Here is a 27,954-nt window from a genome sequence, read left to right on the forward strand (position 1 = left end):
CGTGCCTTATGACTCATTTTTTCTGTCATGTGTCAGCACCTGGTGAAGATGCTGATGTCACTGGCACATTTAGTATTGTAATCACCCTTGACAAGATGAAATATGGCCTCCAAATTCCAAGAACATATGGGATTATTGAGAAAGAAAATGTGTGAACAAGGGCAATTATAGCAATAACTATCCATGACATACTACAGAGTCATCCAAGCATAACACAGAAAGAACAAAAACATTTTTTAAAGCAAACATGATGTAAACCAGTGCCAAAATAATCTAATTTATTATTCTGTCATGAATGATAAATGTTAAAAATACCCTCTACATGTCACAGAACAGCAAGGAAACAGTTTTTTAAGGTATGCCCTGCCACATGATTTGGAGGTTTACAAAGGGAACAAGTTTTCTTTCTAATAGCTATTGAAAGAAGATAAAAAATCTTTCTCATCTAAATCCCAATCTTTAATTTTTCAGGATATAATTGCTTTAGTTAATCACATAATTTGCCTTCTATTTAACTTCCTATCATCACCCCAGCACATCTATGCAGCTTTGCAACACAGAGAAGGCAGCTGGCAGCCTACTAATCATAATAGAACTAGCTTTAACCTAGAAAACATATAATCTACAGGATTGTACCCCTATGATGATAAGCTTTTGGAGCTGTTTGTTCCTTGAGATTAAATGTTTCCAGATTTACATTATCATTGTCGAATGAAAGTGTAATAGTAATTAAATTTGGATACAATTAGTTACAATAAATCACAGTTTTTGTAATGCACTTCATTGTGACCCATTGCCTTGCCATAGAGTGAAACTAGTCCTAGAGCTAAAGCTTCAGTCTCTAAGACATTTAAGTCAGGTCTGAATCTGGCTCTAGTAAATCCCACATCTGTTTCTGCTAGTAAGGCTACAGGTGACTATCATGAAGGTAAAGAAGAACCTCACCTATTGGGATTGCAATAATGTGGGGCAGCTCTGGGGCATCATCAGTCATTCCTTGCTTTTGCTGTGGTGCAGCATAGATGCCAAGTGGGCCTGCTACCCCTACTTCACACACAAGGATGCTCCCACGTGTGTGTTAAGAGACTGTATCCGTAATTAGGACACCTCTTAAGCTCTTAGAAACATGTAAAGTGGAGAAATCTCTGTCCTAGTGGTGTAGAAAATAACAGATGTTTTCCATTGTGACATAGAGGAATGTAAATGTGTAATTCTGTGGTTGGAGGTACAGTTAAAGGTGAGGGGCCACAATGTACAATGCTTTTGCCCTCAGTGTTGGAGCCAGCAAGAGGTGAAAGAACAAAAATTACTGTGTAGCATTAGTATTTAATAATAAACACTCTATCATCTCTGAATTTCAAAGTGCTTAACAAAGAGGACAGTATCTTTATATTCGTTTCACTGATAAGATAAACATATAGACAGGAAAAGTTACTTGCTAAAGGTCACAGAGGAGATTAACAGCAGAGCAATGACAAATCTTCTGACATTTCTGAAACAGCATCCTTTCTAAACATGTCTGTGCTTTCAGACATCCAAAAACATGGATAGTTAACTAGTGATGGTTGATAGTTGCCACCATTACTTGGCTGCAGGAGAATGAAAACTGCCTTGGAGTTAACTGCTGCATGTGCACCTCTCTTCTATCCAGCAAATAGCCTGTCCCCAACCACTGAACACAGAGGAGGAGAAAATGTTGTTGGTGTGGTGGTAGGAAGAGACATCTGAAAGATGTATATATTTTAAATACCATATAAATTTAGATGTATGAAATGTGTGTGTGTGTATCTTAAGTTTGTGTATGTACGTATATACAGAGACAATTATGGAATGACCTCAGCTGGAAAGAATCTTAAATATCATTTTATGCCCACTCTGCTGCTATGGACAGGGATGCCTTCCACTAGCCCAGGTTGCTCAGAGCCCCATCCAACTTGGTCTTGGATGCTCCCAGGGATGGGGTATCTACAATCTCTCTGAGCAATCTGTCCTAATATCTCACATTGAAGAGAATATATATAAATGAGCATCTATATATACCAATACACACTGCTATACTCAGAGATCTATACTCAGTTTCTCCTCTGAGACAGAATCTGTTTGTTGTATCCATAAAGGTACTGTTTTTTCACCTAGGAACTGACCTTGACCAGGTTCCTGGAATAGTTGAGTTAGAAGAAATAATCTGCAGCAGATGCTTTATAAAATAGTCTCCTTTCTTAAAGAGGAGGGAATGACTTTCCTTAGTATATCCTGTGGGTATAAACTTTAAGGTAAAAATATTTCCTTCCCATCACCAAGGTCTACCTGACACATACAGTACAACTTCTGTGAGTAAAGCTCTCCTTTTTACATCACAACAATATTATTCATAGGGAGTCATAATTGTTATGCTGTTGTTTATAACCCATGTCAAGAGAATAATTTGAACAAAGCTCTTTTAGGAAATTAAGATTTCTTATTTATTTTGGGGAAAAATACAACAAAACTAAATTATTTTACTACTTACTGGCAAAGTCGTTCTTGCTACATTACCTACTTAAAAACTCACATCTCATTCAATTAAGATTTCATACCATTGACAAAATGAGGCTGTCCTGAATAAAAATATTGCAATAGCTGCTATACACAAGCCCATAAATAAACTGCAAGATTTTCAGGCTTCAAAGACTGAGGACAGGAAGAGATTGTTTAAAGATTCATTTGAGCATTTCTTATTCAGTACATTTTCTACATTAACAACAAAAATACATTGAATCAAAAAAAAAAGAATGGACCTAGATGGCAGTGGAACACATTTGTACTTTGTGGGTTTATCAAAAAACAGAAGAAACTCCATCCCCAACCCAACATTATAAATACAGTTTTCTAGCTCCTAACCTCGTGACATAAACAAGAAGATAAACTGCTTCACCACTAGCAACGTTCAAAAGTTAAAGCATGGGATGCAGGTTATCTGCAGTGGATCTCAGTAGATACAGGCTAACAAATGCTACCTCAACATGTAATACATCTAAGTCACATTCTAAAGTATACACCCAAAACATTGTCATACACTTCTTATTTTTGCTCAACAATTTGAAAATGGTATACCTGGATAAAAAACAGATTTAGCCCTTTATCCTACTGTCGTTTTATACTGTCATTTGTATGCCACATGTTTTTTTCAAATGGACCTTGAATAGTAATGTAGATGACCAATATATATCAGCAGAAGAAGAAATACAGGCAATGGAAAGTGTGCAGAGGGGACAGCTCTTAAAAATTAAGGTTAAAAAACGTTTATGTGTCCTCTGGTTCATTCACATGACTGTTTTTGCTATAACACAATGATTAGAAGATAAATGATCAAGGGAGGGTCTCAATCTATATCCATGGTCACAGTTTACAAAAAAAAATAATCACAACAAAAAAACCACATGCTCCAGTATAAAAAAAATATGCTTAAATATGTTGTCTACACACAATACAGACACTGAACTCTGTTATCACAGTACTATTCTGTTACAGTCTTCTCCATACATTCCGAGGGCTCCTTCTACTGTGTCTTTTGGGGGAAAAAGAAGTAAAGATTCTCAGGCCAAGAAAAATCCATGTATTTGCACAGCTGTAAGACAGGACCAATATAGAAAAGGCTAGAAAAAAGTGATAGACAAAAGCCAAACTAAAGACATAACTATTTAGCTATTTAGCTTTTACTGACCTGCCTTTTAGAGTTAGCTATTATCATTGTGAGTTACTTAGAAATAGGGAATATGAGATTAGAAGCCTATATATTTCCTGTATGTCTAAGTGTGATATGCAGTATGTCCCATTCTGCTCTGTTGCAGCTGCAAAAATCCAGCATAGATCTGGTAAAATTAGGATAATTGCTGTAGAATGTTTGAATTTGTAGCTACAGACAAATTTGTTGGACTATAGGATTTCAGTTTGGTGACCATACCAACAAGCCTTTGCCAGGAAGGAGAGAAGGTAGAAAAGACTGGTCCAAACTGAAACAGATAATTTGTTAGTGCAGAAAGGAAACATGGAGAAAATTTATTTTAGATCAATTTAAAATTAATTGCATTCATCTTTTCTAAACTTTCAACTCCATAGATTAAATACTAAATTCAGCACTGATGATGATTTATAGTTCCCTAAAAAATAATTTACTTTTATTTTTTCACCAATTTCTTATCCTAAAACTAGTTTTCATCCTGCACATTAGGGTGCAAATTCCTTTTCTCTTGGAAATCAATAGCAGACATCTTGCTAGATATGTTGAAATCAGAAATAGTGTGAGCTGCTGAAGATACAAACCTTTAATTATTAAAATACAAGTAAACAAAAAACTCATTGCAAAAAAAAAAAAGAGTGAATATTTGCATATTTCCTTCCTTCAACAGTATTTTGATAGCCCAGAGTAGTAGGAGAGCTAATTGCCTTGGTGATTACTGCAAACCTGTATACTCAGTCTGTTAGGGAGACAGCTACTGCAAACAAGGAAGAGCTGGGGATAAGGAGACTTATCTGCAAAGCCACATTGTGAAGGAGACCTTGTCTTTAAAATTGCTCTAGAGACCCTGCCTGCTGAGTAAATCCTAGAGAAAGACATGTACTTAAGGCTTGACCACCTCTGGGGCTTATAGTCTGCTTTACCCCCAGCTGCAAAGGTGCATCGTTGGCGTAGCCAAGATTGCACCTCTTGTGCTCCAGAGATCACTTCTGAGAACCTACAAAACACTGGTCAAAAGAAAAATTGCAGTGTATTTTTACTCCTTTAAGATACTTCATAGTAGTTCTAAAGCAGAAGCTATTAAGTGCTGAGCAGAGTTTAAAACCACAAAAGATTCTGCAGAGACCTATTTAAAAGATGTCTGTAGGTAACAATACATAGACTTATTTGTAGTCTGACTGTCTTCTTAACAGTATATCATTGTGTTATATTTTTGTGGTTGTAATTCAGTGTCTTACCTTGACCAGTAAAAGGAGAAAGATAAGTCACAGTGCCAGATTTTGATTTCCAAAAGCTACAGTGTGTTTGCGAAATGCAGTTGATGGACAGTTGTTGATTGCATCCAAAAGCTTCAGGCAAAGCAACACAAAAAAACTTTGTATTGTGATATGTCAGCAGAAAGAAATCAGTGACAAAAATGCTGTGGACTGCTACAGGACAACTTTAGCTATTTCTGCCTTTTAGAGATAGGATGTAAACAGGAATATGTACAATACTAAGAGGCCACGTAGAGTAGATTTCCGTGTTACATCTGCTGTTTCTGTGCGTACAGACATACATGTATATTAGTTTTGCTAATTCCACACCCATGCTGGGAAATCAGTAGCTGGAACCTGCTTCTCCCTCAAGTCCTGGCTTCCTTGTAGCATTTAAATTAATCACCACACTATGGATTTTGCATAACCTTCACTTCGATAATTGGATTCTGTACGGTAATAACTGTAAACAGAGAGTGCACAGCAAGACCAGAATAGCCCCATTACAACACCACAATGGGAAGCATTTCATTTGAGAGCATAAAAATCCATCTTTCCAGAGGTATGTTGCTTTTCCTCCATTCTGGGAGCTGGAATGATTCAGATAGCAGTAAGCTCTTTTCTGCATACCAAGTGTTTTCATCGTTGCTAACAAAATCATCCAGTGTATATTTGTGCTGGTAATTTTTACAGATATTGCTAATAGCCAAGTGGTAAAATGTGTTACAGTTTCAAAGGCAAGCAGATGAAGGCTATTTACTCAACAAAACAATATGGCAATTTCCAATCTATTAGGTAGTGATTAAAAAAGCAATTTTCTACTGATCCTAACAGTGAGAAAAAAAACCTGGTGGACACTGCATCAGAGGTCCTGAATGTATGGCTTGATTTTCACCGAGAAGCTGTATTAGCGTCAGACTGATGATAAATCAATGCGGTTGGCTGAATTGGTGCTTTTATCCCAGGTATTCAGCTTTGTGGGGGTTGTGCCTGGCCTGTTCCCAGTCATCTGGAAAAGAAAATAATATTGAGAATGGATTTATTTATTTTGCTAAACTGCTCTCATGTGGATGAAATAAAACTCTGAAAGCATCTGTTTACATTACAGCCTTGTCACAGAGTCTTCAGAGCATATGCCATAAAGGATTTTTAAACTGTTGTTGCCAGGATCTAAGGTGATTGGCAGCGATCACTTAATAATGCCTATCACTTCAGAAGTCTGGTTCTTTATGAAAACAAACATCTTTAGCCTCAAGACAATTTAAGGAGAGCTATAAAATTATATTAATATGTTGGCTTACTTAAGAGTTTATTTCTCAGACTTCAATGTAAAAGTGCCCATCAAAATGCCAGCCTCATCAGACAAACACATTGCCAAAAGGCTTCTTGAATACATAATATCAAGTCCATTACAGCTGATGGAAATAGTCTTACTAAATCATATTCTGCAGTTCATAAGCCTTTGTTTACTTTTATTAGATACTTTACCAGAAAGGAGAATTTTCTCCTTTGCTTTCAAAACAGATATTGTAGCCACAACTTAATCCTTGCTGGTTCCACCTGTCTGCACCATGCATTAAGTACTAAAAATACCCACGTGCCTTCTTGTGTCCTTTTCTTTCCAATAGAATTTAATGTGGAAGACTTTCAAGTTCAATAGGAAAAATAAAAGGAGGAATACTTACAATGTCTGAATTGAAGGGTTTCACATTGATGTTGCGAGTCGAACTACTGGTAAGGGACCAGACCTTGGTTTTGTGCTTAAAGGCTGCTCTAACCTTGAGAGGGGGGAAAAAAAAGAAATCAAGTAGAAGATTTCTTTTGAAAAAGTTGTGTTTCTTTTCACAGTTGCTATCTATAATCATTTCCCCGTTATCCTTCCTCCACATTAACGTCACTGTACTAAAAGATGAGAAACAATTCACCTTATACTTGTTCTTATATTTATGGTTTGTCTTCAAATTTTAACTACTTTTCAAGCAGCCATACTCTAAACACAAAGCATTGTATAATCTCACTTATGTTTCTTTTCATTGGTAACTTTTTCATGTTACCTGATGGGTTATCCCATCCTCCAAGATGTCCAAAGTGTTACTGTATTACCTTTCATCTTCTTAGAAATAAAAGATAATAAAAGCAAAAAAACAAAACTGCAGGGCATATAAGCACACATCCTCAGTATTTGCAGTCCTGGTTTGAAAGATTTCCTAAGGTGTCACTATAATGATTTTCAGCAGCTCACTAGGACACTTCTGACTAAATACACAGCCTCAGGCTGGACTCCAATCTCCCTCATTTGAGCAGGCTCTCCCTAGAGCTCATGCAGCCCTGATGGTACCCAGATTCCATGAGGATGTAAGCCAGCTGCCAGCCTTTTGAAAACAGAAATAATTTAAAGACGCTGGATGAAACTCCTTATAGATGTAGAGTGATTCTGCACCAAGGTGAAAATAAAGAAAAGATGGTGAAACAGTCATTCCTTAGGCAAGAAGGCGAAATTTATCACATATTACTGGCTGGAAGTGATTGACCAGTGTTATGATGCTGTGATAAAGAACATCTTGGCAGGAGAAGCAAAACACACAAAGCAATCTTTTCTCCCTATTCTACACTGGCATGGCCTCAGCAACAGTAGTGTGTCCATCATCCCAGGAATAACAGCCACCAATTGGAGATAGCCCTGCAGAGAGCAGTGAGGATGATCACAGGTCAAGCAAACACATGTTATGAGAAAGTCAGGTAGTTTAATCAAAAGAGGAGACTGGAGGAAGACAGGGTAAGTCTTACAGTCTTCCTTTTCCTGATCAAAGGCAGGGAATTATCTGCTTTTTATACATATAGTAGCTAAAACAGGAAATAAGAATCACAAACTGCAGTCAGAAAGATGAAAACTACAGTTTACAAGTTGCAGTGGTGAGGGTGGCAAGGCACAGAGCTGAATTGCTGAAGGAGGTCAAGGGGTTTTAATAACCGACCTGTCAGGGTTGACACTGTCGCATTGGGTGTGTTGGAGAGGGTGCTCAGGTACCCATTACACCCCTTCTTCTGTGCTTCTTTGTATTGTATGTGCATTTCTTGTCCAGGTACTCTGAGAATAAAGCTCTCTTTTTTACCCAACCACCTGGAAATATCTGCAGATTTCACTTTACAGTATCAGGTTTAGTTCTATGGTAAGAATGAAATTCACAAGAATTCTCGCAGTTTATCTGAGGAACTATTTTAGATGTGCACAGCATAAGATGGAGCCAATAAGACCTGCTTTCAAAAATGACAGTACACATTAGCTATATATGAAGTGGGTTTTGAGGATACAAATTCTGAAGTTTCTGAATCTAATTTCTCATGAGGTTCCTGGAAAAATGTCAGTAATTCAAATATTTGTATTTGATGTAAGACATTTGAAGCCTGACAGCAGGAAGAAAGTTGTCTGAGCCTGGGTGAGAATAGAATAAAGAAAGATTTTTCCTTCTTACTTTTAACCTGCTTGTTTAACTTTTGTTGATTTCAATAAAGATCAAGAATTTCATAGTCAGCCCTAAGTCTCTAAACTGATTATAACAAAGATCATATCAGTGCTCTAAGACTGAACGAGTTGGCAAATATTAATAAATAATGACCTCTGAACAGAGGAGCTGGAGTGCTGTTGTTGCACAGGAAGCAGCAGCAAGCTATAGGGCAGAGCTATTTAGTAGAAATTCAAAAGAGAGCTGTGAAGACACTCAAAAGAATGTGTGAGCAGGAGCCCCTGTCAGCAATCTTTTATTGTCAGTAATGCATGTTGTTGAGCATTTTCTGCTATCTGCCATGGCAGGAAAGTATAATGCAAGCTCAGGGCCAGAAGAGGTGGTCTCCACAAACCCCATTTACATCATCCTTGTCTTGGCTTTACCTCAGTTACTCTGAACAGCCTTCATGCAAAAAAAGATGCCTCTTGGTCCACTATGAAAACATTAACTTCCTGCCAAGAAAAATACCTGGAGTATATTTTACTCTGTTTGATTTCCCATTAGGGATTGCATGAGTAATGTCCAAAAGTATGTTTTGCTAAGAATATTTATTTTCCTCTCTGGAACTGCAGGTGTTACAAAGCCACAGGCCTCCCAACAGGGACTGCCAGAGTCCTGCTTCCACTATTCAAGCATCCTCTCTTAGCAGCACAGCACATGCCCTGCTCAGCCCCTCCACCTCTCAGAAGCACTTCTTAGTCTTGAGCTGCCTTTTCTTTTATTTTCTTTTCTTTTTAACTTTCTCATGTTACATAAAATCAACATCAAGTATGGTTCAAAATGCCTGGAGTCACAAAATCAATAACAGTCATGTTATTGAAATAAGAAATGAGTGACATAACAGGCAATGACAATGAAGAAAGTCTCACTTTGTTTTATATTCTATAGACATACTTTATATATAGACATATTATATTTTATATGTCCATTTGTTAACACCACTTGATTACATACCTCTGAATTCAGAAGACAGTGAAATAGGAACATGAAAAGTCCCTGAAAAGAAATAAAAGGGAAAAGGGTGAAAACTGATTGTGAGGGATGAAACACAATGTATTTTTCACAGTACTGTATAAAGCAGATATTGAATAGCTGGAGATCTATAAATATCAAAGAGCAGGACAAACTGTGCCCCATGTTAAATCAGAGTAACCTGCAGCATTAGGTTGTTATGAGGTTTGTCTGGGCCTTTTCCCATCAAACAGCATCTCTTAAACTTTGGGGTGCTAAAGGAGAAACCTGGCTGAAAAGAAGCAGGAGTTTTGTTATCATTACATGAACTTTTTGTCTGTTTTTGAAAGGATAAAAGGGAAATGCTCTATTTTCTTTTAGGGAATATATAGACAAACTTATGGACTTTACTTTGGAAGAAAACTGGAAGTTTTCTTATCAGCTTCTGGGGAGAACTCTGTTGCAGTCTTTTTGTGACATAAAGGTTTTTTTCCTGGGACAAAAAAAGGATTCACAGGAGTTCATTTTGTCTTCCCCTTTGTAACCATTATTCAGGAAAAATTTATAACACACCTTTGATTTATGCCTCTAATGAAATGCCTGTTCAGATCTCAGCAGCTGCTTATATTCCTTCTTGGACACAGCTGGTTTTTTCTGGATTGGTATCTTAAAAAGATGAGTCTCTGTTTTGCTGCACGCAAGAGTCATGTGCAGCAGGCAGACAGCTTCACCTTTCCCACAAACTTCTGTTTGCTTTCATTTAGTCCCAATAGTGAAGCCTCAAACTGACACTGAAAAATTGTTCTGGTATCTCCACTGAAGAATCTTGCCTGTAGTACATGCTGCTGGAAGAATGAATTTCATTTCTCAGGCTCACTGGCTCATTTATTTAATTATTGCTATTGGAAACACTAAGGAGTAGGATAAAAGTTCTGCTCCTACAGAGACTGAACAATTGCCAGCACTGTATGGTCAGCATAGACTTAAAAGTTAGAGGAAGGAACATAAAAAAAAACATATTCAATAAACACAAGCATGTGAAAACATTACTAATGATCCATTTATTGGATCTCAGCAGCAGTTCAGTAGCTATAAACTTTCCCACCGGGTACTTACTTGTAGTGAATTGAAAACAGCAAATATATACTGAAATACTAATGCATGGGCATTGACAGCCAAAATCCCAAAGATCCATGAGCTTCCCAAGATTGGTAAGAGAACAGCAACAGCTTTAGCTGTTAGTCTGAAAGAGAAAACAAGCATAGGAAATATGACGAGACGGGTAAAAAATATTCAGCCCACATAGCAGGGAGTTTATCAATTAGGCTCTGGCAGCAAGGCAGTGTGTGTATGACTCTCTTCACCATAAAATTCTTTAATGAGCAAGCATCTTAATTATTCATTCCTCATCTATGAAAAGGAGGATGACAGAACTTCGGTATCACATGGCATAAACACAGATTGAGAGTCGGTAACTGAGAGTGTAGAGAAAAAGACAGAGAGAATGTCATATAACTACAGCGCCTGTGTCTTCAGTTTACAATGAAGTGTCATTTTGTCAGTGAAGAGTCAAGTGTGAGTCAAAGTCAGAGGATAGAAACTGAGAACCAAGGCAGCATGACATGGAAAAAACTAAACCTACCGTACAGTACATCCAAAACACTGTTGAGTTAAGATAGCATGATATTTTTCTTACAGAAAGTAACATGGGATTTTTAATCACCAAATGGGAAAAACCCATTATACACCTCTGCCAAATGCCAGTCCTCTAACATCCAGTATTATTCTGCTACCACCCTGCTTCATTCAGAGTTGATTCAGAGAAATATATGCTAAATATTGAAATAGCTTGTGTTTCTTGGAGGTCCCTACTGATACATGTTCAGTCTGCTTAGCTTGGAGGACTTGGGATAATTTCAGTTACAAATATGACAGCTGAAAAGCTCATGGCACTGAGAAATAAGAGGGATTTTCAATTTTGCCTTAATGAGGTCTGTTTGTATTAAACAAATAGGATGTTTGTTTAGTGGAAGACAAAAAGAAATTGTAGTGAACCAAGCAATTAAGCAGTCACAGATAGTTTTCTGCAGGACCTAAGTTCTATGGACCAAATTCTATATAAAAAGGGAACCACAATAGAAAACAAGCAAAGGGAATACAGAGAAACAAAGGGAACCACAGAGAAAACCAAGGCATTGCATTCTCCATTAAACACTCAAGAACTGTGTGTTTTCTATAAGGAGCTAATTTCCTTTATCTGTAACAGGAATTAAGAGCAGCCCAACTTCACAGCATTCTCAAGGCCCTCTGGAAGAGGTACAGGCAACACTTGCATCCATTTTCTGCTTTGATGTAAACATTGCTAACATCTCTGCAACTGAACACTCAGCCACTTCCAGAAAAAGACAGGCATGACCGATGAGATTTAACTTGCAAAGATTATTGCGTATCCCACACAATTATTTTCTTATGAAGCCCTCAGAGCATCATCTCTGATTCATGCTAATGAATTGCTCTAAAAATATTGTACCTTTGTGTCTTCATGTACTCTGTAATATTGACTTCAAGAGTACCATAGAATCACAGAATCATTTAGATTGAGAAAGATCTTTAAGGTCATCAAATTCAACCATTAACTCAGCACAGCTATTCCAATGCAGTTAATAAATCACCATTCACTTCTTCCCAGTAAGTCCTATACACCTAGTTCAGAGCACTGAGCAATCCAAAAGCACTCTGGAATCACTCAAAAACCCCCACAAATCCCACAGAGCAAAACAGTTTTTGTCAAGATGCTGCTAACTAGACAGGCCAGTGTACTTTTCTTTGCCAAGGATGAACACTTTGGACATCCAGGCACCACATTTTCAGTGGCAGCTACCAAAGGACAAACTCCTTATTCTGGACAGCTGAATTTGAATTTGCTGGTATAAGACAAGAAAGCACAAGGAAGGAATCTGTCTCCATTTGAAACATCCTGAACCAACAAGACAGATAGATCTAATCCCTACTTACCACAGCATTTATACCCATTTACTTAACTCCTGTTGTAGCCCATGGGATTTAAGCACACGCTTATAATTAAATGTGTTTCAAATATATCAGTGAATTTAGTCTGTGATACAAGTATAGATTAAAAAAAGCTAAGAAGGCAGTAAAGGGAACAGTGGTAGGGAGAAACTAAAATTCAGTTCATGCTTGCTAAATATACTTTTTTTTTAGAGATGAGCAGATTTCTATTTAGCTGGAAACCCACACAAGAGGGGATGTTGTTTTAGGGAGATTGATGTCCTACTTGTGCCTTTTACCACCTTGTACAGATTAAAGTACATGTTGAGGAGGCAGGTGCATTGAGCTGCATAACACACCACTTGTAATTAAAAAAAACCCCATAAAACAAATGAGAATTTTGTACAACACAAGTCAATGAAGAAATCTTTTCATTAAACTTAGAGACAAGACAGCTTGTTCATTTCAGTGACCTGAACACGCACTTCGTTATATTCCTGATTAAAATTGTATGCTAAAGAACTGCACAGGCTTCAGGTTTACAGGGAAATCTGAGACAGAGAAGTATCTGGAAACTTTGTTGTTTTTTTTTTCCTCTGTATGCATTTATATATTTATGTCCTTGGCCATGAATATTTCTGTACAATTCAATTTAATTCTGCAAAGAGGTTGTTCATCTAGAAAATGAAGGAATACCTTAGAGCTTATGCTCTCCTATTTAATAAGAAAAGAAGCTTTAAAAGATAACTTATAACTTATTTGATATAAGTTTTCTTTCAACAGTCAAGGATGCTGTGGGTTTTTTTCTCTGTTAACATTAAAGTTCATGACCTCAGCTCTAACATAAGACGTGCTCCACTGGGGAGCTGCCAGTAGACCACCTCTTGCAATCACCTTTGTTCAGAAAGATCTGTACCACCTTACAGAGCCCTTGTGCCTTCAGGAAAACGCACCTGTGCGGGACTCAGGGCAGTCTGAGGGGAAAGAAAAACACCTGGAAGATGGATTAGTCCATGATGGTTTAAATGTCCTCTCTAACCTGCTACAGCAGGTAATCACAGTATGTCCCACACAGATACACTTGTAAAATTGTCTTCAGCACAAACCAACTTTTTTTCTTTTTCTCTTTTGTTCTCACACACTAAATTTTTATAAAATTCATGGTTTGGAATACAATTTTCCCCAGATGGTTTGTTGCCAAAAATAAGTTTTCATTATTTTTTTATGAGTCAGAGCATAAAATGCTTCATCTGTCCTGTGTAACTGGGGGCAGAATAGAGTTAGGGACTCAATTTCCATGTTTTCAAAAGCATTCTTACAGCTTGGATTTTCAGGAGCCTTTAATTTTTTAGTCATGTATTGAAAAAGACTGCTCACTATTAAGCACAAGGTTCAGCACACATGCAACAGAAATACACAGCTACAAGTGAAAATCAAATAGAGATGTGTGGGATTTTTCACACAAATGCATTAATGTTTCATGCACATCCATTCAGAAGAGCAGCCATGCGAGGGTGAAATTCATTTAAGGCTATCTAAGGGTCAGCTCTGCAGATGTATCACTTAAACCTCATTAGGTCTTCTTTTTTTCTCACCCTCTAATTATTGCATAGCTTTCTATGCTTACGTGCTCTGAATTTCATCCTATGTATGAAATTACTCATTCAATGTGTTACTTGTTCAATGTTCTTCCACTTACTCCTCCCCTTCCCATCCCTACTTCATTTTGTCTTTGAACTTTAAAAAAGGAAATGCTAAATGTAAAATGCTGTGTCAGAAGACCTTTTAAGGTAGCAAGGTTAAAAAACCTTAGAAGTACAAAAGTTAATGTTCTACATTAGTTCTGACACACTGCATATACAGTATATTTCTTTTCAGTCCCATTTTTCTTTGCTACATGAATATTTTAGTAGGTTAGTTCTAGTACATTAAGATATAGAGCACAACCAAATACATATTGTTTTGGAGAAGGAATACTGCATGACCTAAACTATGTAACCTTAAAAAAAGTCACAGCAACCACTTGAGCTTTATAGTGTCTATAAAATCAGTGACATGAAATAGCAATAGTTTGGGGCAGGGGCAGGTATTACTTTGCAGATATTAAGGTCCAGCCCCACCAGGACAACATAAACCTTATACAATCCTTCTTTGTCCTTGTGCTATAGTATGCCAGAATGGCCATTGCCTTATAAAGGACCCTCTACATTTCTCTTCCCCCTTCTCATACTCTGGCTTTTGAAAAGCAACCTAATAGATTGTTTCTCACATACACTTTTAAAAGCTCAGATATTGTTACTTTTCTGCAGTCTAATAACATTAAACGAGCTTTTTGTCTCTGCATCTACATACACCCATCAGTCCTAATTAATCAAGAACAAAGCAAAACTGTCACAAAAGCTTTCTCTCCTTTCTCTTGTTTCCCTTTGCCAGTATTTTTTTAAATGTACCTGCAATTACTTAGACAACTGCTAGAAAGATACAAAATCACCTTGAGTGTGATTAAATGTTTGTAGGCAGTGTATATGGAATAGCCTTTGGGATATTACTAGCTAATATCTACCATTTACTAGCTAATATCTACCAATATACTAGCAAATCTACCAATTCAGTCTACAGTTAGGGTTATTTCTCACTACCCCAACACTACCCATCCCTTCATCTAGGCTACAGAGACTTTTGAAGCACCACTCACCAAAACCACTTGATTTCATTCAGATTTCTGTGGCTGTTTATTGCAAAAGGCAAGCAGCAATGAATTAGTACTGCACTGTGCCACATCCTCTGTCATTAGATCTGCAGAGGCTACTCTGCAGATATTGCTGCTCCTTCTAAGTTCATGGACAGTCCCTCTCAGGGAAGCACTGGTGTATGAACCCTGTTGACAGCAAGGATTTGAAAATCCTTAGAATTTTTTTCTGATACGCTTTTTACAAGAACAGCATTAACTTAATTTATTAACTGTTAAGTTCTCTGTTTAACATACACTCACTTTTTAAATTTCCTGTTGAAAAAAAAGTATTCTTCTTCCCTCTTCCTATTTTTACAATTTATTTGTAATCCCTGAGAAGTAAACCTTGCTTGCCAGAGATCTTCCACTCAAATTTCTCAGTTGGCTTTGTTTGGTTGCTTTTGTTTCAGTAATCACTTTAGTGTAGGATTTTGTTATTTTTTGTATTTCTTGCTCAGTCAGAGACTGCCTGTTAGTCAGTGTTTTACACCAGCTGAAATCCTGAAGCATGCATTAATCAATCAATAGAGGAAGGGAAGTTTTCTGACTCAGATAATTATCATAGCTATATTGAAGTTCCAGTGTGCAGCAAGTACAGGTTTCAGCACCTCTGAGATGTATTTTCATTACCAACATCATATAAAATCATTGCACTGTTACTAAAGTTACCAAGAACATTTTTCCAAGAGCAGTTTTGGGCCTTATAGTTTTATTGTATTTGCAATTGGTTTCAAATGGCTCTACTCAATGGAGATTGCTCCCTTCCCCTTATTTAACCTCTGCCCTTTTCTGCTATCGCTCCGAGCACACTGTCAATACCTTACACTGATGCAGAAAGATTACACTGACAGCTACAAGAAGGAAATTTCACTACTTGCAGAATGAAAAACTTTATTACTTCTGTGAGGGGGACCCCTAATTCACAAATCAATTTTTTTGGTTATATAAGGAGCACTAATCCTTTTAAGACTTCTGACATCCCCTTTCAGTTGTGATGCCTGCTGAAGTTAGAACTAAATTCAGGCTCATAAGCCAAGATTATATAGTAACTGGAGGAAAACCTATCTAACAAAGCAAAAATCCTTCACAAAAGTTCAGGAAAATTGTTACCCTGACAAACAGGCCTTTTAACTGAAATTTCTCTCTCTTTTCTTAAACTATTCACTAGCCACTGTCAGCAAGAAATAAAGCAGTATTTTTCATATAAAAAATAAATCAACCCAAAGCCCTGGAACTAACATTTCAGACCAACGCTGGGACAAGTTGAGTTTAGCTTCAGTTTCCTATTTGTTTCGGGTAGTGTTCACTAACCTCTTATCTGGAAGCTGGAGAGCTGCTGGGAAGCCACACACAGCAACTCTGACTACGAACGAAAACATTTCTCATCCAAATTCAGCAGTGCTTCCACCATACACCACACACTCCTCCTGAGCAGCACTCAGGCCTTCATTCCTGCTGGTGTCTGAGGAATGGCAGTTCTTCTGGCCACATCATTCGGGAGTGCTGTGTGCTGCTGCTCACTTCAGTACCCAATTCTCCAAGGAGCAAATCCAATACTAGATGGCAAGTTGCCACCAACATCGAACAGACAAATGGAAGAATACTGGTAACAGCTCTTTATAACTGTCTTCAGGGCTGATCCAAAGCCACTGATATCGTTTGGAGTCTAGAGGATCAAGCTCCCTTTCACTCCTCAATGAAAAACAACCAGGTCTCAGTAGAGTAATGCTCTGTGGGTGGTATAAGCAGCTCAGTATAGCAGCTAAAGCACAGGCTTGAGAGTCAAATCCCTCAGGACCTCTTCAAACTTAGCAACCAATTTACTCTCTACGTTGTATGGCAGTGACATTGAGAGTAGGTGTTTGGGCTTTTTTTGAAATGAAATTAATCTCTGAACTCTGCCAGAGATCTTGATCTAACAAGTCGAGCTATTGTCTCAGAAAGGACATACATGGATTTTAATTCTACTCCTGCCACTGAGCAGTAGCTCATGAACTCCCGTAGATATACATACACTTTTTACTCCTCCTACACTCTTTCTTGGTTGTATAGACAATAAGGCTGACAGCAAAAGGAATGTCTTTTAATTAGCACATACAGTTTCTAGTCTAATCTCTGGTGATTTCTAAGCACAACTATAATAAATTAAAAAAAAAAAAGACAAAACCACTGGTAATGCAGATGCTGTTTCCCATTTTCCCAAATGTTATTTGCCCTTTCAAAGTGATGTTGTGGAATTAAGTAGGAAATTTTCACAGACACCAGATCATTTTTTTCTGGTGGGTGCCATTTATAATCCAGGGAAGATGCTGCCAGTCCAAAGTACTGTAGCTATGAGGAAAGAAAATATATAGGCTGCAAGAGCAACTAAATTCAGATTGATTTTTATCATGTGGGTGTGAAGGCAGTGGCATTACTCTTTTTTCCTTTACCCTTTATGTACAATGCAGAACCCTGTTACCACAGATCCTCACAAGGTGGCTGATACTGCCAAAGCAGTGCTGCTTCTCATAAGTTTTCTCAAAAGATAAAGCTGCCTTTAGTAGACAAAGCATTTGCCCAGAATATAGGAAGTCTGGGCTCAAATGACTCTTCTGCCTAAGGGACTGCAGTTTCCTTTTTTCCAGAAGAGCATTTTGGCTTCCTGCTTGATGCTCATTCTTGCCTATTGAACCTGTTCCTCTTATATTAAATAATTAAATATTCACTGAGTCAGAGAGAGAAGGTATACTCCACAGATTAGTTGTGAGGCATCCTCCTGAGAAAGAAGAGTCCTACCTAATCCTTGCTTTATTAATATTTCATATTTTATATTAAATATTCATTGGAGTAGGGACTCCAATTTAAGTCTCCCTTCAAACTCCCATCAAGCCTGATAAAAAAATGGCCATGACCAGAAATTGAGGTACTTTAAGAATTTTAATGTTGAGAAGGCAATTTCATGGGCTAGCAGCATTGACTTCTGACTTCAGCACTCAACCTGGGATTTAGAAATCCATGCCTTGCTAAGGCCTTCAAGTCTCATGTCACCTTCATCACATCCTGATCCTAAAACTACCAAAAAAATCCCCAAAGTTCCCAAAAACACCTACAAGTACTTAACTAAAACTGGTTCTCCTTGTCTTTAATACAAGCTTTTAAAAGAATATAAAGGATAAAAACACTGTGTCCTTGCAAGCTGAATTTTCAGTGGTCATGGTTTTCTGAGGGGAACTGAATTTGAAGTGGGATTTTTCCATCCTGTTCTAAACTTCCTTTTGCCAGCATTTTTGGACACTAATTCTCTCACTGCACTGCTGCAGTATTCTCCACTTCTTGATCCCTAAGCCCAAAGTTAGAGCTAATTTTCCACTGAACTTAGCCATTGAGTCATCAGAGAAATAACAAGAGCTTATTCTCACAGTAGAAGAATGTTTCACAGCCAAACAAGGAGTATTAATGATTGGGTTTGGATGAGGAGATATAGTACCTTCAGTGAAAGGTTTTCTACCACAATATATCCAATTGTATGTGTACTCATTGCAAAGAGACACCCAAAAGCTTCTCTGTTCTTGGTGAGCTGTTTTTATAAAGTGACTGGGAGCTTTTCCTAGTGCATAGCCTGTTGCATTTTTGTGCTTTAATCATTAAAACATCATCCATCTCTGTGCTTCCTTTCACGTTCTGCATCTATTGAAGCATCACATGAACCTCAGTGTAAGAGAAAATGTTTTCTCTTTTCCCATAGCAACCTCTAAAAGATCATGCAGTAATGGTCACTTAAGAACACCTGAGCAATGATGCAATCCTTTTGTATACAATCATTTATAGCAAATTCACAAACAATGGTTCATTTCTTTAAAATCCAGGTAGACCGAAGGGTTGACTGCTTGTTGCAGTCACGTTAAGTTTCTTGTAAGTCAAAAAAATATGTGGCTTTTGAAAAAAGTATTTTGGGATACTCCAGTAATGAGTGATACAATGAATTTCCCAGCAGTTGGTATCAAAGACCACAGCCAGAAGCCAAAATAACCATATTCTCAGAAAACCATGTGGAAAATTAAAGTGAGTTAAAACAAAAAGAAGAACAAACACTGATCTTTACAATAGTGAAGATTTATGGATTTCTTGAACACAAACTATTCACTTCCATATTTCTTACAAGGTTTGGTTCTTCCCTAAAAGCTCATTCTGGAGTTACTTTAAAGAAAGAAGGAAAAAAGAAAATATTACCCACTTCTTTAATAGTCTCACAATTGACTAAAAAGCCATGAGGGATTAATTTGCTGTTTGAAATAGAAAATAAATTGCAATGTTCTAATGGGTCAGGTCTTTTTTTATGTAGCATGCTTTTATTAAGCATCAGTTTGTTTCCAAAGCTGGGACAGTCCGCTTCTTTTCTCAGTTTGCACCTCACAGAGCAAGCGCCCAAGAAAAGAATAACGTTGTTTTCTCACAACCAGGCAACAAAAACTAGCCAGGAAGATTTGGTTTTATTCATATTCACTTAACCCTTAGCTAGTCTTGGGTTCAAAATATTGTGATATTATTTCTTTTTCTAGACCACAGAAAGTTATCAAATAATTAATTGCCAAATATGACCATAAAGTTGGTTATAGGAGCAAGATATTAATAGGATAATCTAACCTTGGCTGCTCTGGATGCTCTGCATGTGTGAAAATGGATGTTCCTTCAAACTCTCCCCTTCTTTTGACAGGGACCTGATGCCCAGCTCTGCGTTGGAGTCAGCCCAGGAGAAGGAATTTGTTACGACAGCATATTCCCAGAAAATTCATTACCCATCTCTTCCAAGGACAAGGCAAAGAACATAATCCAAAGGGCTAGATCCTGCCTGTGGGAGCTGGACCAGGTTAGAAGTCCTTTACTTCTTTTCTCCAACTTTTGCACCTAATTATTTCTTCTACTATAGACTCCATTGTTTTATCCATTTTGAAAGCTCCCAGTGAAGGACATTTTCCATCTCAGGATAGCTTTCTGTATAAACTATCCTTAGGTATATTTTCAGTGGGATGTATGAATCTACGTTAACCCAACAAACACTTCCTATTTTTAATTGACTAAATCTCTTCAAGTTGTCTTGAAACAATATAGTGAAAATTAGTCTTAGTGCAATATTTACAGCCATCTGAATCTTTTAATAGTTATTATATCATGTGATGAAAATCTTTGTTTTCCCAGCAGTAAACAAAGTGCTAATAAAGAGGGATTGGCAAATTACAGAAGTTATGAAAAGGACCTCATAGGGTTCCCTTTTCCTTACATAACAATAGATTAAAGGGAAGAAATCATGTGACTGTAATAATGATATGAAAAGGCACAGCTTGTTTAGAAGGACACACAGGGAAAAACAAAGAGTATATAAAAAATACAGACCTGCTCAGAGAGCCAGAAGCTAAAGGAAAGCAGACCTTTCAAAAACCTCTGTGTGAAAAATAAAAGCAACGGAAATGGGAACAGTGTGGCAGTGTACATCTATTTTGGATTGCCAGGAGGCAAACCAGGAGGCTAACGTGGATGTAGCTATTTTTTTTTCCCTACACATCTCAACAGTTGTCCAAAGCACAGGATTGGGTGTAAACGTGGAGCCAGCTTCATTTAATTAATGATAATGAAGTACAGTCTGTAAACTTGGTATTTTGAGATGTAAAACTGCAGCCAGTGATGTAACACCATCACAAGTAATTTTTTTCCTTACTCCAGGGTGTCAAATGAAGAACATAATACTTTAAAAATATGAAATAGCACCTTCTCTGTGCTCTGTGCTGGTGATGCCTGAGCTGGAGCATCATGTTGGGGTTTGGGTACCAGAATTCAAGAAAACTTTTCCTGTGCAAAGATTTGAAGAAAGCAGCAAAAATTATGGGTAATTTACAAAACATGGCTTGTCAAAAATGGTACAGATTTTAAATATGTGAGTTTGCAGGGAAAGAAAGAAATAGTGTCGATGTCCACTGGAGGAGGACAGGCTCCTTCTTAAACTGTTTTTGTAGAAATGTCAAGTTTTTCAAAAGAGTCATTAGGAAAAAGTCCTCTAAGCTGGCTACACCTTGGAGAGACTCCAATTTCCAACATCAGAGGCTTTTACCAGTATAAATGATTGTGTTTTACACACAATTCAAAAGGGTTGGGAGCAATTACACAGCCAGTTACCACTGTTTAGCTGACAAGTGGCAAAGAACTTTATAGCTTGGTAGTTCTGTATGCCTGGGAACACCCAGAAAAGGCAGCCTCACAGAGATGGAGTTGTTTGTAAACCTACAGGTTTGGTAAATATTTCTGGTTCTTAGTTTGAAGGCAATGGGGCTCATAGTTTAATTTAGGATGACAAAGTAACAATCATATCAGCCCATACATAAAATTTCTGTGGAATAACATTCAGTCCCTGACGAGCTGAACTCTAAAAATGATCTCTTGACCTAAACAGTCTCAGTGACCCTTAATTATGCAATGATATCAACAGAAAGATCATTCTCCCATTTCCATGGCAACGGTACCACTGAACAGCAAAGCTATCAAGGTCAGGCATATAAACTGAGAAAGAAAAGTCATTTTCTATGTAATGGTTCATATGAGCTTTAACTGCAGCAGCGGCAAATAAATAGCCATATACTTGCTTGATCGCCTGTCTCAAATGTACATAGGGGAAAGAAAAGGATTGCTGAAGTACAGCTACAATCACACTGACTTGCTGTTTGGTTTCTAAAAACTGCTAGTGACTGCTGCTTTGGAGGATAACACAGTCTGTAGAAAAGCATTCAGCTATGCAATGCTATGATGTGAGAAACCTGATTTCTTATTAAGCTGGTGTTAAAGAAGCCAAGCAACTTATGGTTTTTATCATGTTTATGAAAGTTAATGACACAGCTGGTGCTGTATTACTTGTAGAAAAGCTCAATCAGAAAAGTTCTCCAAAAATATTTTCTAATTTGCCAAAATCAGAATGGTCTGACTCCTGCCTTCTCCCAAGGACCTGCTTGTAAATGCAAAATATGGACAAATCTGTGTACTTCCCCACTAACCTCCTTACAGTATCCAGGCTCAGTCATGCCAGGCTCTGTTCCTTTCCGCTTTTCTCCCTCATCCCTCTGCAATATCCAGGAGGTCTCCAGGAGCAGAAGGCTTCAGACTGCCACTCACCTGCCTTGTGGGGTGCAGGCTGCCTGTGGAGGCAGATGGCTGCTGGGGACCTGCTTCCAATGCCAGCACTGTCACCTCAGGCTCTTCTGGCTTTTTAGACCCATCTCAACCTTTTGCTTTAGTAAGATGCTGAAGTATTGGGTACAGTTGTGGTTTTATATACATTATGAAAATGAAAAAATAGATCCTGGGGTCATTTACTTTTTCTTATTTCTGAGCTGAGGATTTAGTGATTCTCTTTTTCTCTACAGTGGGCTCAGACAAGAGCTCATGACAAGCTCATTTATGCAGCTCCATATGTACTTATGTCTGTCTTACTGATGCTTACTTTTTTGAACAAGTAATCTGAAAAATTACTCTCTAGTCACACGAGAACATCCAAGCCTTCTTTATTCCGTTGCTGTATTTGGATATTCCAAGTATGTTTTTAGATATTTGGATCCCATCTCTGGTGATATTTAAAAGCCATGTAGATGGGGTGCTGAGGAACATGGGCTGGTGGTAGGCATAGCAGAGCAAGGTGAATGGTTGGACTTGGTGACTGTAAAGACCTCTTCCAAGAGAACAATTCTATGATTCTATAGTTAATGGCATTTTATTGCTTATCCAAACATAATATCTAAAAGTTTAAAAGGGCTTCTGAGTCTAAAACAGGACATTTTCTTTATTGTAGTTACCAAAATTTTTCATTTATTTAATTCTATTTTGAGAGAGTATTATCAGGAACATATCACACTTAGCTAAGAGCTGTGTCAGACTGAGTAGTGATTTACAAGGTTGCATAGAGCTCTGCACAAGTTGCATGTTTACGAAGCATTTACTTTATGCAACAGCATAACTATAATATTTGTCTTATTATTCTGAGAAAAACCCTGAGTTCTAGGGTTATAAATTGGGCCAAGGATGTAAATGCAGCAATTCAAGTCAACTCTTGAAGTTATTGCTGTTCACAGTGAATTGTACTGTTTCATGATGAATGACTAACATTTAATTGTTACTCTGGTACTCTGGTTACTCTGGTCATAAAGCTATGACTCATAACACTATCCTCCTCCCACTGCTATTTTCAAGGCTTAAAATCATACATTAAAATCATACATTGAGACGTAAAAACAATTAGGACATTTTTAGAACAAAGGAATGAGAACTTAGAAGCTGTTTTTCACTGTGATTTTTCAAAAGCCAAATCTTTCTGTTGTTACAATTCTAAGTAAAGAGGAATTGCTATTCTTTAGACAGTTTTGGTGGGGGATGGCTGGGGGTGGTGTGAGTGGTGATACCACACCTGTATTGTTCCTACATGTCACTATATCATGTCACTAGTAACATCTTTGACCTGACTCCAGTGTTTGCTGTCACCTTATACATAGGGCAAAGGGACTCATCAGGAATGATCCAAAATCAGGCATGGGACCAGCAGAAAGTTTTGTTCTCATTAAATTCTGTATGAATCTTGATTTGACTTAAGGAGACCCTGTCTCAATGTCATGCACCCTCAAATTCCTGCAGAGAACAGCTTTCACCTGCAGCAACTGCTCTCAGTGTCTATCAGGGGACTAATAGGGTGGAATCAAGAAATTGATTCAACCATAGATCAATAAGTACAACATAAGTTTCTAGACAGCGAAGATGAGAAATAGCTGAAGGGTGGCTTAGTATGGCCCCATCTCTCATACCCTTCCCTTTCATTACTGATTCTGTTCTGCTCAGAGCAAGGTTTAATCACAGGCATTTAATAACCAAGTTTTAATATACCTCATTCTGTCCTGGCATTCAGATATGAAAACAGACATGCCTAAGCATCTCTAATGAAAACTGTTACATCTTTATGCTCAGAAAATACAGCACCTCTTTTGTGCCTAAGTGTTGTGTCATACTACCCTTTCTAACACAAGAAAGAGACAAGCACATGAGTATCAGAGGTGTTATTTTTCCTTTGGAGCCCACAATCTCTGATCACCATGGAGCAATAAAATCTGTTTAAGGAGAAATAACAGACGTAAAACAATTCCCACAAAGGACAATTTTGAATCAGAAAGAGACAAAGAAGAAAAAAGCTGCGAAAGGGGCTCACAGTGTCACCTTGACCAGCCCAGCCATGAGACAGGATCAGTTGTTGCTCCTGGCACCAGAAAATTAACCCTGCCAGACATTTGTACAACCACTTCTAAAAGCCATCCAAAGACAAGATCAGCAGCTCTCCATTGCTTTGCAACTCCTCTCCCACTATTGAAAGCTTAAAGACATTTGATTTTTTTTCATCAGTTTAAGGCTATCACTGTTTGTCCCTTTTTCTGTGTTTTTGCAGAGTAGCCTTTTCTGTGCAGCTATGTTTTACACATTTTTAAGCTTTTGTTACTCCCAAAAGATGTCTGAAATGTGCCTGAACAATGACAACATGGCCTGGAGCCTTTCTCCAGTGCCATGGCTTTCAGCCTCTGCAGTAAAGCAAGCACTACCCTTACTGTCGTTATGGTTCTTAAAAGATTAGCACTTCTTCATTAATACTGTCATTGGCAACATTAAAACCCGTGTATTTTTAGTCTGAAACTCTGAGTCTAATAAGGAGATACCCAAACTGCATTTGTATTTGTCATATTCAATGAGCCAAAGATTTAATTAGGTTGAAGACATTATCATTGGCAGTAGCACTTCAGCTCCCTAATTGTCATTGCTTAATACTTTCGTTTTAATTATTTCCTTTACTGTCAGTCACTCTCCTCCTTCCAAGTGTTTCCATGAGGTACATCACTCATGCTGTTTGAAGCCGTGTTCAATGAACATGATTTCTTACACACAATTAGAAATTGTCAAGAAAAGGAATTGCTGAAAGCAGATTTGACTTGTCACACTGATCTAACTGATGGCTCTCCATCAGCAACTGGGAAAAGCTCTTTTCTTCTTCAATGGAGCACACAAAAGCAAGGGCTGTGTTTCTCTGAGGGTTGCACTGCAGCATCTGCCACCTAGTAGGGCACAAAAAGAGTTTTCTAGTGCTATGAATTTTGAATCCTGGTAGACTTTCAGAAGAGTTTGCAGATTGCAACTTGCTCCTCACCCCTCTTGTAAAGGGAAAAAAAAAGGGATGTGTGTGAGGGGAATTCTCAGATGTTATCAAGAAACAGCTGGAATTTAGTTATGGAGAGAGATTATGGTATCTCCTTTGGCAAAAGAGGTCTCACCAGAGCTTCAAGCAAGTACCATGATTGACAAACGTGTTCTGTGAAAAAGAACAGCTGCAAATAATTCCTAGAAAGCGAGTCTTTGGGCATCAAAGAACATGAAACTGGAATGGAATCACAAGAACAAAATGCAACAAATCCATAGTATCTTACAGAATCATGCCTGCTGTTAAAAGCTCCAAAACTGTCAGCACTAACTCAGAGGACTGGTACCAAGACAAAAACCAAATGGGCTGAAAGGCAGGTGGTGTGTTTATAAACAAAGTAAAATACTGATGCAGAGTCATGGCATGGAATGGATCATTTATTAAATGGATGAGCAATTTGCTACAGTGCATTCAGTGTGCTGCAGGGATATAATAGATGGCTTTGCAAAGTGCTTTGGAATGGTCGATTACACGGTTAAACCGTACAGATGTTTGCAGTGTCATGAGCTGTTGGAGGACAGCCTTCTTGTATTCGTACCTGTCAAAGGGAAAATCTTTCTTTACAGCTTATGTTGTTTTCCAAATAACCAAAGTAAGGAGTGGATTTGCATTAAACCTACACACTCTGTTTTCAGTTTCCTCCCAAGTGGTTTACTCTCTATTAAAAAATGAGAATGAACTAACACAGCAGCTTACATGACTTGCTTACCCTGCTGAGCTTCTCTTGAAGTTGTTTTTTTCCCATGTACTGCAGATACTGCCATTTGTTCCAATTTTCAGTCATTAAACTAAACAGAAAAAATGTTTTCTCTTCACTCAATAGAGAACTAAGAGGCTGTTTTATTATTTTACTGAGGGAAGATGGAGCTTTGAGGGATGAAGGAAATGAGTAAAATGAAAGAAAGAATGGGGTGAAAACCTAAGAAATATTTCTAATTTTTTCCTAATTGCTTTCTCCATGGATTATTATGATAGCTATCACTTCTGGTTCACCAACTTCTGAATTGTGTACTTTATAAAAAGGAGAGAGATTTTTCCAACTCACTGGACCATTTCCGTGCAAGCAGTGAGAAAGTATTCAGTAAGAGTTGGATGCAGCAATTTATTCAAGAAAAGCTAATGAAACTGTCTCTTCTGGACAATACAATGCAAAAGTGAATTAGCTGAAAGCTCAGTGGTATGGCTAAGCATATCTTTGTCTCTAGACTAAAACTCCTATTCTTGCAACAGGAACATGCTTCAAATTTCCTCCTCTAGTATGTTCTGTATTAGCGCAAAACTAAGATCTTTGAAAAGTGTATTATACTTTACCTCTTGTAATGCAGTAGCCATGTAACGCATGCAATCAAATGACTAACTGTGACAGACTTAATCAGGGAACAGTTCTCCCCACAGGTAAAGAAATGTGCACGTTTCTAAAACATTGTCACATTAGATATGTCATCTAACTGACAGAAGGAAGTAACTTCAGCATAGAGACTTTTGAAGGGGTAGAGCAGTAAGAAAAAGCTATTTAGGACCTAATCAGAGTTAATGAATGCACTGAGTGGAATTAAGACTTTACATGCAACAGAATTAAGTAAGAAAAAAGAAAAAGGTGTATAATTCTGTAACGCAATCACGTGCCTTTTCAAGCATGTGAGCAATTCCATTAAACTCATCTTCTTAATTGCATTGAGACTACTCGTAGGCTTGAACTTCAACATATGATAAATTATTTCCCTAAAATAGGGCCCAATCAACAAGAATGGATAATGCAAACTTTCACATGTTTCAAGGTATTTGATTCAGCATTCTGTAAACTAAAACATTCAAATTAGCTTTTTGGTGGAAAAATCTGTTCCCTGGATGCAAAACATTATCAGAAAGCAGCATCTGAATTATTAGACAAAATTATTTTACTGAGAGTAGCTGATTAATCCCAATTAATTGAAACACCTCATATCCTATACATGTGCTCAATACGCTTCACAACACAGCACAAAAAACAAACTCTTATGCAAATTCAAGTAATAGACAGAAGCTGATAATAATTCTTTGTTCAGCTCTTATCAGTAAACTGTGCTTTCAGAATTAAAGTTTCAGGGGCTAAAAAAATTACTATTTTCACACATATACAAAAAAATCCTGCAGCAATCAAATACTTGCTGTTCAGACTGCCACAGGAATCTATCATGCATTAATTAGCATCTCTACTTATGTACTGATTAATTAATTAATTACAGCCATTTTGCTTCAAATTGTGTATTTCGCAGTCTGTGTGTCATATAAAATTACTCTTTTACACTGCTTCTTCAATTTATCCTATATTTTCTTTTGGAGCTGCTGTTACTATTTACTTTAAACAAACAAACTGACATGTCCAAACCAGTATTTCCAAAACTAGAATAAAATGTTCAGCAAGATGCTGTCTGATACCTCCTCTATGACAAGCAACACCTGATCCTGAAGGGGTCAATCAGCCAATGATGGACTATTATACTTTATTCTGGGTGAAATGTAAATGGAGATGAATGATAAATTCATTTTATGATTAA

General features: G+C 37.6%; 1 protein-coding gene across 1 annotated transcript in view; it reads right to left on the reverse strand.

The window, feature by feature from the left end:
• Nucleotides 1-2,476: 2,476 nt before the first annotated feature.
• Nucleotides 2,477-27,954, reverse strand: part of ADGRD1 (adhesion G protein-coupled receptor D1) — a 146,488-nt gene continuing 121,010 nt past the window's right edge. Inside the window, exons 22-25 of the mRNA XM_010200426.2 lie at nucleotides 10,548-10,674; nucleotides 9,435-9,476; nucleotides 6,660-6,752; nucleotides 2,477-5,983 (exon numbers count right to left, since the gene is read on the reverse strand). Of these exons, the coding sequence (XP_010198728.2) occupies nucleotides 5,888-5,983; nucleotides 6,660-6,752; nucleotides 9,435-9,476; nucleotides 10,548-10,674 (358 nt within the window). The 3' untranslated portion in view covers nucleotides 2,477-5,887. The remainder of the gene's footprint in view (nucleotides 5,984-6,659; nucleotides 6,753-9,434; nucleotides 9,477-10,547; nucleotides 10,675-27,954) is intronic.

The sequence above is a fragment of the Colius striatus genome, chromosome 17, assembly GCF_028858725.1.
Source record: "Colius striatus isolate bColStr4 chromosome 17, bColStr4.1.hap1, whole genome shotgun sequence".
NCBI classification, from domain to species: domain Eukaryota; kingdom Metazoa; phylum Chordata; class Aves; order Coliiformes; family Coliidae; genus Colius; species Colius striatus.